Source organism: Agelaius phoeniceus, chromosome 11 (genome assembly GCF_051311805.1).
Source record: "Agelaius phoeniceus isolate bAgePho1 chromosome 11, bAgePho1.hap1, whole genome shotgun sequence".
Taxonomy (NCBI): Eukaryota; Metazoa; Chordata; class Aves; order Passeriformes; family Icteridae; genus Agelaius; species Agelaius phoeniceus.
Window position 1 is genome coordinate 8,878,499 of NC_135275.1, and position 14,187 is coordinate 8,892,685.

Consider the following 14,187-nt stretch of genomic DNA (forward strand, 5'->3'; position numbering starts at 1 on the left):
GGGACCAGCTTGTCAGGGCCTGTTCAACAGGACTCAGTGCCACTTTTCCTTCTCTAGGGATGACATGTTCTCCAGGGCCAGCAGTCCCCCATCCCCACCCATCATGATCTTTTAGCTCAAGACTTCCATGGGCACACAAGGTCGATTTAGACAAGCCAAGGTGCAGCTCTACATCAGCACCCTGCCCGTCTCCACTCATTCTGGGGATGGGACAGAGGAAGGATCTGCTGGACCTTCCTGGTCAGTAGCCGGCAGGGTTGGCAGCCAGCTGGTGCGGGAGGTGGCACTGGGACAGCAGTCACCCTTGCTCGCATGGCAAATGGAGGCTGTCCCCAGGGCACTCGATGGCTCCTTGCCGGGATGCCGAGCACCCTGGGGCTGGCAGCCCTGGAAGGCACGGGTTGCCGGTGGCTCGGTGGCACTGCTCCACAGCCGTACCCTCTGCTGGCAGCTCGGCGTTGGCCCTAGTGTGGTGACTCAGTGGTGACCCTGAAGTGGCACCGGCAGCTCTGTGGTGTCCCCGTGGTGCCAACTCAGGGACTCCACCACCAACTCCGTAGCGGTGCCTCTTAGGCTGCTCCAGGGGCTCTGGGGTGGCACCGGGAGCTTTGCGGTGTCCCTGCAGTGGCACCGGGGGGGTCTGCACAGCCCCGCGCTGGCAGCTGCAGCTCGGGGCAGACCCCGCTTCCCCAGGAGAGCGCTCTCCCCCCCCCGGCTCGGCCGTGGTGTGGCCCGCGGCTCGGGCCCGCGCTGCCCCGCGCCGCCTCCGGACCAGCCCAACGGCCCGCGCGGGGGGAGCAGCGGTCTCGGGTCGGAGCCTTCTGCCCGCCCCTGCTCCCGTGGCAACGCCTGCGGCGTCGGGCCGGACTCGGGCCGGTCGGGGCGGACTCGGGGCGGACTCGGGCCCGTCGGTGCGTACCGCCCGCAGGCAGAGCCGGGCAGGGCACCACTGGCCCCCGAGCAGGGGGCTGCGGGCTCCAAGGAGGGGCTCGGGGGCCGGGCCGGGAGGGCGGACGGGCGGGCGCACAGGTGTGGATCGTGAGGGAGTCGCCCGGTGCGTTCCGCACCCTGGGAGCGGCGGGCAGAGCCGGGTTTCTCGGAGCACTGGGAGGGCTTGGTGCTCAGGGTGGGCGCCGGGAGCAGCTCTGGCGCTGCCCCGTCCCCGCACGTCGCACGTTAACAGCCCCTGGGCTGCTCCTCCCGCGCCCCGCGGGCTCTCAACAATGAAACCTACAGCAGCGTTTGTTTCACCCGCGTCGTGCCTGGTCAGTGACACAAACCGCGTTGGAGTCACGGTGTAAATGGCTGGCGGGCTGTCCTGCGGCCCCCGCGCTGGCTGTGGGCCCAGGCCGTGCCCTGAGCCCCGGGGTAACGAGCGGCACCGGCCGGAGCCGCCCGCGCTGCTCCCCCCGGGGCGGCTGTGCCTGCCTGGTGCTTCTCCGTGGAGAAAAGAATGCATTTAAAAACCCAGAGGAAAATCAATTTTAAAACTCTGCAAATTGTTGGAGGGAATGGGCTGCTATAAAACTCGAAATTACTTTCAACTCTCTTTTTAGAGTGGAAGGGTTTTGAAGTACGGGATAATGTTTAAAGCAGTTTGTTGAGAGCGCATCACCTTGTCTGAGCTTATATAGTAGGGTTTAAATTATAGGAAGAGGGAATTTCTGCATGTTGGTGTCCAGATGGTCTAGTAGCTGGGATTCTGGCTATGCATAGATAGATAGATTTTAGATAAATACTAGATTTCAGTCTGCGGTTTTGCTTAGGGGTTATATGATATTTAAAGTACTATTCTCTAGTTCTGTTGCAATTTTTAGCCATTTTAAACCTTATTTGAAAGAAAAGAGTCCCATTTTGTCAAAGCTTTGGATCAAAGAATTGAAGTAGAGGCAACAGATCAAAAAGCTCATACCAGACGTTGAGCAAGACATGTGGGAGTTTGACTCTTGGATGTGTAAAGCCTGGATTTACTGAGAAATTGTAATTATAGTTTTGCCACAATGACACACAGACGCTGTAACTAATGTTGTGTCAGCAGTGCCATAAGAATATGCTCTCACTTAGAATAGTTCAATTTAGCATAATACCTCGTACCTGGTATATCTAGGAAACATGCTTTTCAGGTGTGAGGGAGCATGACTAAACTAGTGCAGAGATAGCTGTCTCAGCAGTCAGGAAAAGATTTTATAGCTTAGGCTGGGACATCTTGGTGCCAGCCTGATGTTTGCCAGCAAAGAGCAGGGAGATGCTCCCAGGTGTGCAAGGAGGGGAGGAGGGCAGAGAAGCTGCTTTGAGGAAGACATCTCCCCTACTTGCAATGAGCTGGACTCCTCAGTCCTGAGGAAAGTGCTCCCAGTAGGGAAGGACTGAAGGCTGTGAATGTGGCAGGTATCCAGCCTCCTGCTCCCAGCTGGAGTGTGAGGGGGCACTGGGCAGTTTCACTGCTCTTCTTTGGGATCCCTCGGACAAGCAGGGAATCCTTGAGCACAAACTATGTGGTACAATCAGCAGTTGCTGTTTGAGAGCTTGAACTGCCATTGTGTGCTTTGCTGCAGGATGGAAAGTGTTCTCACCCTCTCTCCCTTTGTGCTTAGCAGTTCTCCCATATCCACATCAGCTTTAGTGCTCTCAGACAAGATGTTTTAATGATTTCTTTGGGGAATTGCTGGGAGAACTTTGGATGCCTGGTTTTGTTCTTTATTTTAAGTGGTGTGTGTCAGGATTTTTTGCAATTGCAAACACAGGGACCTTCCCTCTGGGCAGCTGGGAGAGCATGATGGGTGTTTCTGATCTGGACACTGGGTAGGGGTTGGTTTTATTTTGACATAAGTGCTCAGGATGGACTTTACTGAGGTGTGAGTGAGTACACAGTGAGCAAAGTAGCAAAGAATTAGGCTTGCTGTGGGCTGTCTTGGTACACTCTTCCCCAGTCATGGAAACTTGTCCATCATGGGCAGCAGCCACGTTATTTTGATTCTAGGCAGAGATTGCCAGTCCTGCTAAATTGGGAATGGGTTCAGTCCCTCACCCCTACTGAAGGTTCAGATGAACCTTGTGTCCTGGAGCTGGCTGCTTTAATTGGATGGTTTTAGGGTTCTGGTGGTAAGAGGCAAAAGTCCAGCGAGCCATGTTGGCATGCTGGCCCTGCTGCCAAGGAGAGAGAGGATGCTCAGGTGACACATCAGGAGAGGCCCCGCGGGGCCGTTCCGCCTCACTGCTGTTCTCCCAGCCAGTGCAGCAGGCACCAAAGAGTCCAGCAGTGATTCATCAGGAATCCTTGGATCTTGGCTGATTCCAATCAGTCCTGCTGGGCTGCTAAAATAGATATGGCCAGAGCATAAAATAGCTAATAAAAACAAAATCCTCCATGGAAAATTCATTCTTCAGGGTGTGAGGTTCCAGTTGCCATGCCAAAGCAAAGCTGAGAGGAGAGAGATTGGAGATTTTCTAGCTTGAAGGAGGGGAGGGGGTATTATTGATCTCATCTCCCAGGTCTTTCCAATCTGTTCGCTTACTCCATTTCACTTAAAAGATTCGCATCATGGTAACCTTGATTTATTATCTGATTTCTTTTTTGATTCAACCTCTCAAAATTGTGCACTGGCTTGAACCTGCAGTAATAAACCAGCACAGTTATTCCCTCTTATCTCCGGCATGCATGTAATGCTTTCTGTGCTGTACCCGATTCATTCTCACAGGCAGGCAGCAAGGTGAAATTCTGAAAAGATTGCCCTCTCTCATCAGGAGTATAGGGCAAGCAGAGTTTTCACTCCATTCAAGAGCAGAGCAGAGAGGGCATGTCAGGAAGGGATCTGCGGATGTTGTCTCCAGGTCAGGATGAGGCTCCAGACAAGTACTGTGCCAGCTGTGGCCTTCAAGACCAGGCAAGGTCTTTCCAGAACTTAGCTGTGGAAAGCTGGAAGACTCCTGCTGCAGAGGCTTGGCTGCCTCAGAAAGGTCCTAGCAAGGGTGCAGGAGACAAACCACTAGTCAGGTAGGGCTGGATGAGGAGTCTGGGTCTAGCCCTGAGCAGGAATTGATCAGTTAGCTGTATTGGCCTGGAGTACCTTTGAGAGACACCACGGAAAGCTTTGACTCATATTTTATAGGAATAAGCTACACAGGTATGTGTACACCATTATATCAGTGCATGCATGTGCAGGCTGGAGGGGTTTGTGTCACTTTAGCTGTTCTAATTAGTTACAATAGTCATCTCTGTGTTTAGACAAGCCTAAAACCAAGGGTTGCATTATCCTCCTGCCAGAAGTCTGAGAGCTGTTCTTAATTGGTATCTCTGAGTGCACAAAGGTTTTTATAAAATAAAGCTGTACAGCTGTGATATTTGCCTGGACTTGAGTCTCCCAAGGTGGAAGAGCAGAAATTATTTGTGAGCTGAGCAAAAATATCCCCTGCAGGAGGAGAAAGAGGGGAGCTTCTGGCAATATTTTAATATGTGTTAGGTGATGCTTAAACATCTGTCATGAATTATTTAAATGAAAGAGGCAGACTTAGACCTGGGAGTAGCTGTGTTGGTATCCTAGGCTGTAGCCTACTCCCACTGGAGTCAAGTGTGACAAAGTTTTTAAGGGATTTGGGTGCAGCAAAAGTAGTACTTTTCTTGTAGTCCCAGTTTAGTCAAATTCTCCTGGCAACCTTTTGAATGCTGCCACAGATCCAGGAAGCCCCTGCTGCTTAAGGAAAGCAGCTTTTCTTGTGTATTCTGCTGGTTTTCCCACTCTAAACCCCGTCTGGAATAACAAAGCAATCTGTTTCCCCAGGGTTAGTGAGCCATTGAGGCAGCCAGGTGAGTCTGATGGCCCCCGGGTCGTGAATGGTATGGAATCAGGGGATGGAACCTTCTGTGATACCCGCTCATTGTAGCAAGTGAGGGATATCCAGCACTGTGGGAGGGTGTGGAGGAGTGCCAAAGATACAGTGTGTGCCAGGCTCAATGTCCTTCCACTCACAGGAAGCCCAGGGTTACGTCACAGCGTTGTTCTCCTGAGAAGATGGACAAAGCAAGGAAGGAATTGAGGAATTTTCTGAGTAGGAGCCAACCTAGCACCAGCAGTGGGGCTTCTGCTGATGTCCCTACTCCAGGACCCTCCAGTAGCTCGAGGGTAAGTGCAAAGAGCAGTTCTTTCTCCAGCACTGTCCTGAACAGAAAAGTCCACAGCTGGTATGGACACACACAGGTTTCACCCCAGGTCCTAGCCCTTCCTTTGCTCAGAGGCCTTTGTGCAAGACCTTCATCTTAACAAAATGAGGCCATGAGGCTCATCCTGGTCGGAGTTGTGCTGCCTTCCTCTGTAGCCAGTGACAGTACTGTCATGATTGCCTGGGTTTGGGATGCTAGTATGGCAGGGCAGGCTGTGGTTGTGGTGATATATGGCAGTAAAACCCTAATGACTGGCTGCCTGATCCACCCCCAGTCAACATCCTAAACTGACATCAGGCCACATGCTGCTGGGAGATCCCCTGCCCCTGTGCATTTGGCTGAACTTTTCAGGTACTTGTGTCTCTGAGCCTTTTCTGACCATTACTCACAGTCTCGGTTGTCCCTAAAGATCTGGTAAAGTCAGTCTTACAGTCACATTTTATCTCTGTACCTCAATGATCCCCACTCACACTATGCCACGACTGTGCTCTGACACTTCCCTCACATTCCAGGGTGCTTCTGGTGGCCCCCACACGTCCCAGTCTTTGGTGAACCAGGCAGAGCAGGAGCAGCACACCCCTAAAGGTAAATGCACTGAGAGGGAGTGAGGTGGGGCAGGAAACTGGGCCATAACTGTTCAGGTTGCCTATAGCAGGCATGCTGGGAATTAGGCTACTGCCTCTGGGTTCCTGCTCCGCTTTCATTTTCAGTGCTCAGGAATGGTGCTGTGCTCTTTGAATATCCTGTGAAAAGTGAATTTCATTTAGAGGTTCAGCAAAGTGATCTGAGTGGGTGATAAAACCCTGCTTCCTTTTCTCCTGGATAGATCCACTTCCCCCAGGGTTCAGGGTGGACTGTGCTGGTGCCTGTGGGAGTTCTGGTCCTGCTGCCAGGAGAACACTGAATTTGCATGTGTTCTTACTATGCATGGAGCCAGCAGTGTCCCTTTCCTGTGAAAATCATAGATTTTCCTGAGTTAGAAGGGACCCACAAGGATCATCAAGTTAAACTGCTGGCCCAGCACATGACAACCCCAAAAATGGGACCTGCCTGTGAAAGCTGTATTTGGGATTTAGGTATAGCCAAAATCATGGCCTTCCCTCATTTATTTATTCTGCACCCAGCTGCACCCCAGAGCAGATTGTTCTCCCTAGATGCAAAGGCTCTCTTTGTGTACAGAGCTGCTGGTGCCACCTGCTTACAAAAACTTGTGTCATGGATGCTCAAATATAGGAACAGAGAATGGTTGAAGGTTTGCCAGCACTCTCCTGGCCCCTAGAGCACTCCTGGGGATATGGATCATAGACTGGCAGTGGGTGGGAAGAAAGTGTGTGTGTGAGAGGATTTTAGAGAAAGATGGGAACTGTATATACCACCCTCCTGTGCTTAGATGTGACATTTATTTTCATGAGTGAGGACAAATGACTGCTTCCTCAAGTGAATCTTGACAAGCTAGACTCATCTTTAACAAGTGGAGACAGAACTCTATTTATGATCTGCTGCTTCTTCAAGGGGGAAGAAGCCATCAGGTTGGAAATGTAAATGCAAATGAAACACTAAGTATTGACATAAATAGTTGATAGTGCACAAAGTGCCATAATGGATGGTGCCAGGATTTGGCAACAATAAAATGACTAAATTGGAACAGCTGTGCTCCTTGACAACAAATACAAATCAGGGCCATTCTGTAAAGACCCCAAGCAAGAGATGTACATGAGGCTAAAGAGCTGCATTTTAGGGATTCCTCAAAATTATTTATTGACCATGCAAGTGTTTAAGAGCACATTCATGCCAGGCTAGCTGCCCTTCCTGAGGGAGGGAAGTAGAGAGAGAGGAGCCAGTTAGTGGCTATTTCCTTTAGTCTCTAAGCAGACAACGTACAGCTGCAAGGGTTGAGCCAGGGGCCATTTTAGAAGGAGAAGGGAATGACCTCTTAGAGGACCCTTCCTGTACCCAACCATCCTGAAACATGTCTGGCTTTAGCATTATTGGCTGCTCTGCACAATTGCTTTGAAATCAAGGGTCACATCCATGACTCCAGAAGCACATGCAACACAGTGAACAATTGGGTTCAAAGCTTGACATTCAAAATACCCAATTCCAAACCAGAACTTTACGTTTCTCCTTGATAGAGTGTGAAAGTTCATCAAAGGAAAATCTCTCTCACTCCACTAAAATCTATTTTTAGTTCAATGCTTAGCTCTGTCTAGGGAATAGTGCTTTTTAAAGCTTGCATGAAATTACTTAATTTAGGTTAAGCTTCAAATTCCCAGTTTGCTGCTGTTCTATTATTTGCAACTTGTTTAGCAATATAAACAGTTTGGTTTATTTATGGGGTAAATGACATGGTTTAATTTCTGCCAGTTCTTGGAAATGTATACTTTTTTCTTAGTCCAAATTTCTCTTGAAAATGTTTGGCCAAATGGTGAGATTGTTGGCTGTTTAACTCAATTTTTTCTCACACCATTGCTGATGTGAGTGGGTGGTTTGATTGAGCAAAAGCTGAGAAGAGAGAGGTTTGTCCCAAGGTGTGAATAGGCACTTCAGGAGACAAAGATGACCTCTGCAGCTTCTTTCCCCCTGTAATATTAATAAACCCTTTATCACCACTTTGACCAAGCTCCGCTCAGCTATGACTGACTCTTGGTCTCAGGGCCCCCCAGAGAGGCAGGGGGATCCTTTCTGAGGGTGATGGAAGCTGTACATTAGAGACAGTAATTGCCCACTGTCATGTAGAGAGTCTGTAGCAAAGCTGGGAACAAAACAGAGCTCCTTAGAGCCAGGTCAGTGCCTTGGCTCCCAAAAATCTGCATGACAGTAATTCTTGGTGGAGTTTTCTTTTATGCCATTATTTTGATACTGGAAAACCATAATCACATATTGTAGCAGGAAAAAAAAAAGGTCTTTCTTTCTGTTTCCAATTTGATGTCTGCTTGATTTCTCTTACAAATCTAGTGAAGTGACTTCTGCAGATAACCCAGTAGACAGCAGAGTCCTCCTTTGTGTGTGAATGTAAAGCAAAGTGATACCTGGTGGTTTCAGATGTGTTTCTCTTTGCTTCTTAGTCACAAAATTCAAGGTGCCTGCAAACTTTAAAGGTCTCATGGAGAATCAAATGGTTGGACCATCCACTGAGATCCTCACTGAGTCAGATTTCCCTGAACAATCATTTAAGCCCAAAGTGCAGATGCCTTTCAAACGTGTTCCAGGGCAAAACCCTCGGAAGGTTGAAGTAGAGAGGTAAGTAACCAGAAAGTGGCTAGAGGCATCACTGTGGAATGGACACAGCAGATTAGGGTGTTGACTTTTGCTTTCAAGACATAACATGTCAAAAATCCTTAAGAAAACCTTATCCTGTAAGGCAGTAGTCTCCAAAGTGGGGAGTACATGAATTGCAGAGGGTGCAGAAGACAATTCACTGGGATGTGGGAAGAAAACATTGTTTTTTAATAGTGTTTATGTCATCTTTTTGTAATTCTTTTTTTGATTTCTGGTTTTGTGTATGCTCTATAATGTATTAGTACCATAGTACAGTATATAATTTATGGATTGGAGTAACTGATCTTTCTAGGTCACTTCCACGGAATTATTTTATGCTTTAAATGAAGAAATAGACGTGGATGCAATGTGTACCAAAAATGTTTTTACTGATAGGGGTGCAGAGTGAAAAAGTGGAGTTGTAGGCATGGGAATGCTTACAGGCACATTAAGTGGTTATTTCCTCTTCTGATGTAATCCAGGAGGAGACGACTGTATCTCACCTTTGACATTGCTGAGCTCCTGGCCAGCAAGGGGATAGACTCCAATCAGCTGATGCCAAGGCACTATGACCCTGACAATATGCCACCTATTGAGGAGACAAAAGATTCTGTGTTTCCCATCTACCTCCCATTACAGGTAAGAGAGCACATGTGGTCTGTCTCATTGCTTATACCACAGGAGGTTTCTGAGGACACTTAGCCAGTATTGACACAACAAGCAGCAAAGCAAGGAAATGCTTTGGAGCTGGCTCGGGCACTGAAGGGTCTCTACAAGATGCTGAGCATCTTCTGCAGGGTGCCACAACTTCTGTCAAAACTAATAGTCCTTGAGAGTGCTCCTCACTGGCTTTTGTGTGTCCAAAGGAAAGGTGTCTCATGTTTCCTTCTGAATGCAGTAGTCAGCAGTATTGCTGCAGGAAACCTCTCCAGGTGTTGGTTTGTTCTCCCTAGGAAATGGCTGGAGGTACAAATAGTGCTGTTTGGGAGAAAATTGTCAGCCAAATATTGCACAGATTTTGCACCTGGACTGATTTCCAAATTTTGTAGCCCATTTAGGAACTGCATGTTAATGTTTTCCTCTCGTGAAATTTTTTATTGGGTGTTTTCTTGTTTCTGGAGTAAATCCTAATTTCCCTCATGTCCTTGCTTTTTAGGTATTTGACAATGATGAATTTGACTGTCGAACTCCGGACGAGTGGATGTCACTGGGGCTGGAGCCAGGATCTTCTGATAGAAAGCCAGTGCCTGGAAAAGCACTTTTACCTACAGATGATGTGCTTGGACATGGTAAAACTTGAATCAGTTCCTGCTCAAGCAGGGCAACACTAATGGTTACAGGCCCTTTCAGCAGAAGGAAATGTGTAGATTCTGATGATGTAGCTCTGAAAAGCCCTATCTCATTTTGGCCAGTCTCAGGCAGTCAGAGCCAGAGACCAGGATCTCACTGACTGCCAGTCCTACCCCGGATCATTTCCACTTTGTTAAAAGTTGCCTTTGCCTTTTGACTTTCTGTCAGCACAGACAAAATTTCTCTTTATTGGTGCATAGCTATCTTCATGGAGTTAGGGTGTTCTAACTCCTAGGGCACAGTATGTTCTGCCTGGATTTCTCTGCAAGTGCAGGATCAGAAGACGAGTTCAGACTACAGTGAACATACAAGTAGTAAATCTGGGCCAAATTAGGTGATGTGGACATTGTTTTCCAATCATTTGGAGCCTTCTCAATGAGAAGGCATTACTAGGTGCAGTTGTACTGATGCCTAGCTGTGGCTGCAGCTCACATTAACACATCTGCAGTAGCTTTAAAGTGTGGGAACTGGCATCTGCAGCTCTGGAGCAGCCTCCAGAGGCTTGACTGTCTGCAAAACTGAAGCATAAAACATAAGCTCTGTGTATCCTTGGGCAGCCAGCACATGATGGCTGGGTTCTGCCTGCACCTGTCTTGGGGAATACCACACCTGATCACTCCTCAGGTTGAACGGACAGCATAATGCTGTCCTGACCTGTATCCGTATTGATATCAATATAAATAGATATCTGTCTGGTGTATGCAAAACGTTGAAAATTCTAAGCTGTAAAATAATAAGTTAATTATTTAATTGGTCAGACAGAAACTCTGTGAGATTGACTGAGATTCAAAGGAGCAAATGGATTTGACTGTGGCATCACCACTTGGATCAGGGAAATCCATTTGCTGTAGCCTCCAGGAGAATGGACTAACCCTGTTTTAATCCTTGGCTCTCTCAGAGGACCCCAAAAGCCAGGAGTTGATCTACAAGTGGATTGATGTTGGTGTTCTGGATTATGACAAGGAGACAGACCTCTACTTGGTCCATAAAACAGATGAGAAAGGTCTGGTGCGTGACGAAGAAGGGAGACCCATCATCAACGGAGGAAGAACTCCAGAAGGTGTGTTTCAAATGAGGTTTTTTGGGACCTGTCATATAGTCTGAGAGCCAGTTCATTACCCATGCTTGTCCTAGCTGGACATGGGAAGGACACCAAGAAGTCATTTAATCCCTTTCACTGTTATCTCTCTTGATATGTGTCTGTTAAACTTATCTGAAAAAACCTCCAAGGAAGAGAAGTCCACATCTTAATTTGATCCCATCTGAGGTTTTCCCTTTGTAGACACCTTTCTTTTTATTCCTTCTCCTATCCTTCCAGCCTTCAAGAAAAGTAAAATGTTGGGCTTTCTGGTTCAATGCCATTTTGAAAGGGAATGTGGACAGATTAAAATGAAGTACCCTTCTCCTGAAAGGTTTAGAGATGCTCCTTATCTCTTGCTGTCCTCAGCTCTGGTCCCTCATTTTGATCTCCCACAAGCAGCCCAATTATCCTGTCTATCAAAAAGCTGCTGTCAGCACTGCAAGCCATTCTGAGTTTTGTTTTCCCTGCAGCCTCTGGTAAGCTGTACTTTGATTTCCCAGGAAGAGCTCCACTGTTGCCATGTCAGTACTGGGTGCCTCGGGTGTGCCTGCAGTTCCTGGCCGAGGACCCGCAGGTGTTTGCGGAGCGCGTGGCCTGCGCCGACAGCCTGCGCAAGAGGACGCAGGGGCTGCTCATGTACCACCTGTACGTGGACTGCATGCCCACAGAGGGGCTGGACACCATCAACGAGAAAAGCTTGCAGAGGATGAAGCGCTTGGCTGTGCAGACTCCCAAAATGAAGGATGAGAAGAGGTAAAGTTTTGGGTTTTTGTGGTTGAGATGACTTTTGAGGTATTAGAAAGTTTCTTTTTTCCTAGCCCCGCGACTGAAGAAGTCGAGATTCGTTGGTTCTGCTTTTCAAGGTTGTTTATTTTTTCTTATTTATTGCATTCTTTCTCTGACCTGCTGAGATTTGTCCAGCAGGTCGGGTTGTGGCACAGCCTCCATCCTTGGGGTGATGTTAGCTTTTTATCCTAATAACTATGTGTACTTTATTTACAATAATTTTTCAATACCTATCACTATGTTAGACAGTCTGTCTCTATTCTAAACCAATCAAAAAGTGTCACCATCTTAGCAGAAGATGGAGGATAATAAGAAGAAGAAGGACAGGACGTGTCTAGATTCTTCCATCTTGCTTCTTGAACCCCCATTCTAAAACCCCAAAATTCTACCTTTTCACCCTGTGACAAATTAACTATTATTCTACTCAAACTCTTGTGGCTTGTAAATCTTCATACAAAGTTGGTAATTTTTTCCATGGACTAAAATCGAAGGCACAGGTGATTTTGACTCTGTGCCAAGGTCTCTGAGCCCCTTTCCAGGGTCTTGAGTCACCCAGGGCAGCAGAGGAATGTTCTGGGTCCCGACAGTAAAGCATCATGTACTTGTGTGGGGGCTCAGCCTTCTGTCCATAAACATTGTGGGACTTCATAGGGCTACAAAACAAGTGTCAGTGGAGGCAGGTCTTGAGCAGCCAACTGACAGACCATGGGTCTCACCTGCCTTCCATTCTGTGCACAAGCACACCATGCAGTTTCCCCGGGTGGCATCAGAAGGAGGCAGATGGCAGCCCCAGGGACACGCGTACAGGATGGGTGGGCTGTCAGTGTTCCCAGCTGAAGTAGTTTCCATATGCAGACCCACCAAGCCATGCTTACACCTGCAGTTAAGTGGCCTTCAACAGCAAGAAGGTTGACAAAAAACGGGATGGCTGACCTTGCTGTCCCCCTGTGCTTTTGAGGAACAGATCAGTCATTGCTGTACTGATCTGCAGACCACCCGTTGTCTCCAGAGACCTGGCTGCTGTCTGCTGGTGACCCTTCTACCTATTAACAGCTGCTAAAACAAATCAAAAGAAGATCTGCACAGGGGAAAGCAAACAGAACAGGAGATCTCCACCTGAATATAATGGAGTATCTCTTTGTGATGCAGTTCATATTGGGGAGGCATTTTAATGTCCCTGGGCTGATGAATCATGAGCCACTGATGGTGTTGCTGGGAATCAGCCGTGACTGATTGCCTTGCTCAGAAATAGGAAGGTGTGAGGAGCTGCATGGTCTGCCGGCCTGAACTGGAAAGTAGGAGAGTAATTAGTCTCTGTGAGCAGAACTACAGGGATAAAGAAAAGTACTCTGTCTGCTCGAGGTAAAGGATGATGATTTCCTAAGGCAAATGGAGCAGGGTTTCAGCACTTAATGTGAGTGTTCTGGCTGAGGAAATGGACAACAGGAGGCAAATGGGAGGCCAGCTTGGATAGCCCAACTTTTCCAGAACTGCCAGCTACTTTCTTTAGTTGGTGGTTATTTCTCCTTCCCTCGGTAAGGTTTCTACCCACAAATTCTACCGAGATCTACCCAGATGTTGCTTTCAGTTCAAAGCAACTTTTCAGTTCAAAGCAACCCAGTGGAGATGTTGCTTTGAACTGGAAAGACACTTACAAAGGCTACAGTCCTAGTCCTCATTCCTGCTTGCCTCTGTCATTAAAAGTCCAATTGATTCCTTTGCTGGCTGCTTCATTGCCTGCACAATTCTCCTGATGTGTTGAGTGGTAGGTGGGCTTCTGGGTTAGTGAATTTGGGAGGGAGGGAGAGAGGGGTGGAGTTTGCAGTAAAGCTACAGGCATACACGTGCTCAAATGCCATGGGTTCTCAGTGTTTCTGTATCTTGTAACAGCATGTTAGACCAAATAAGCACCCTGGAGAAAGAAGTGAAATTAGACTATAAACACACCATGAACATGATCAGCTTTGACAGAGTCGTCGCTTCCAAACCCGAGATGTTTTCTTTTGTTACCCTTCCAGACAAAGAGCAGAAGGAAGCACCAGAGAAAGGTAGGGGACACAGTGAAGCAGTTTGCTTTCTTGTCTTTGATAGGATTTGTTGTTTGCTGTAGGAACTCTCAGGTTCATGGTAATGATTAGAGCTCCAAGGGGCAGCAACAGGAGATTGTGTGAGACTTTTCAGTATGTCTCCTCTTTTTTAGGGTATATTTCCATGCTCATGTTACCTCAGTATAATTAGAACTCATCAGCTAAGCTGCAGTTATTCTGCAAGTGTACCCTTAATGGCACCAAATGTTTGGCAGTGTGATTGGCTTACCACTGTGCTAAGGCTGACTGCCTTGGCTTTGCTGTGCCCAGCTGGGAAATGCCTCAGGTGTGGAAGAGGGCTCAGGCTCCTTCAGAGTCCCAAACAGGAGGAAAATGGCCCCACTAAAACATGGGAGGGGAGCATATTTTGTGCACTTCAATCTTCCAAAAGCAGGAAGGCCTTGAGGTGCTTCACAAGTGGCCTCTCACAGATGAGATGACTCAGCTGTGCCTTGGAGCCTCAGTAG

At 47.8% G+C, this 14,187-nt stretch overlaps 1 protein-coding gene across 1 annotated transcript in view; it reads left to right on the plus strand.

The window, feature by feature from the left end:
• Positions 1-360: 360 nt before the first annotated feature.
• The window catches only part of DNAH1 (dynein axonemal heavy chain 1), a 72,338-nt gene continuing 58,511 nt past the window's right edge, over positions 361-14,187 (plus strand). Inside the window, exons 1-10 of the mRNA XM_077184787.1 lie at positions 361-394; positions 626-911; positions 4,970-5,120; positions 5,671-5,743; positions 8,224-8,398; positions 8,899-9,055; positions 9,573-9,705; positions 10,665-10,826; positions 11,348-11,600; positions 13,524-13,681. Coding sequence (XP_077040902.1) covers positions 361-394; positions 626-911; positions 4,970-5,120; positions 5,671-5,743; positions 8,224-8,398; positions 8,899-9,055; positions 9,573-9,705; positions 10,665-10,826; positions 11,348-11,600; positions 13,524-13,681 — 1,582 coding nt within the window. The remainder of the gene's footprint in view (positions 395-625; positions 912-4,969; positions 5,121-5,670; positions 5,744-8,223; positions 8,399-8,898; positions 9,056-9,572; positions 9,706-10,664; positions 10,827-11,347; positions 11,601-13,523; positions 13,682-14,187) is intronic.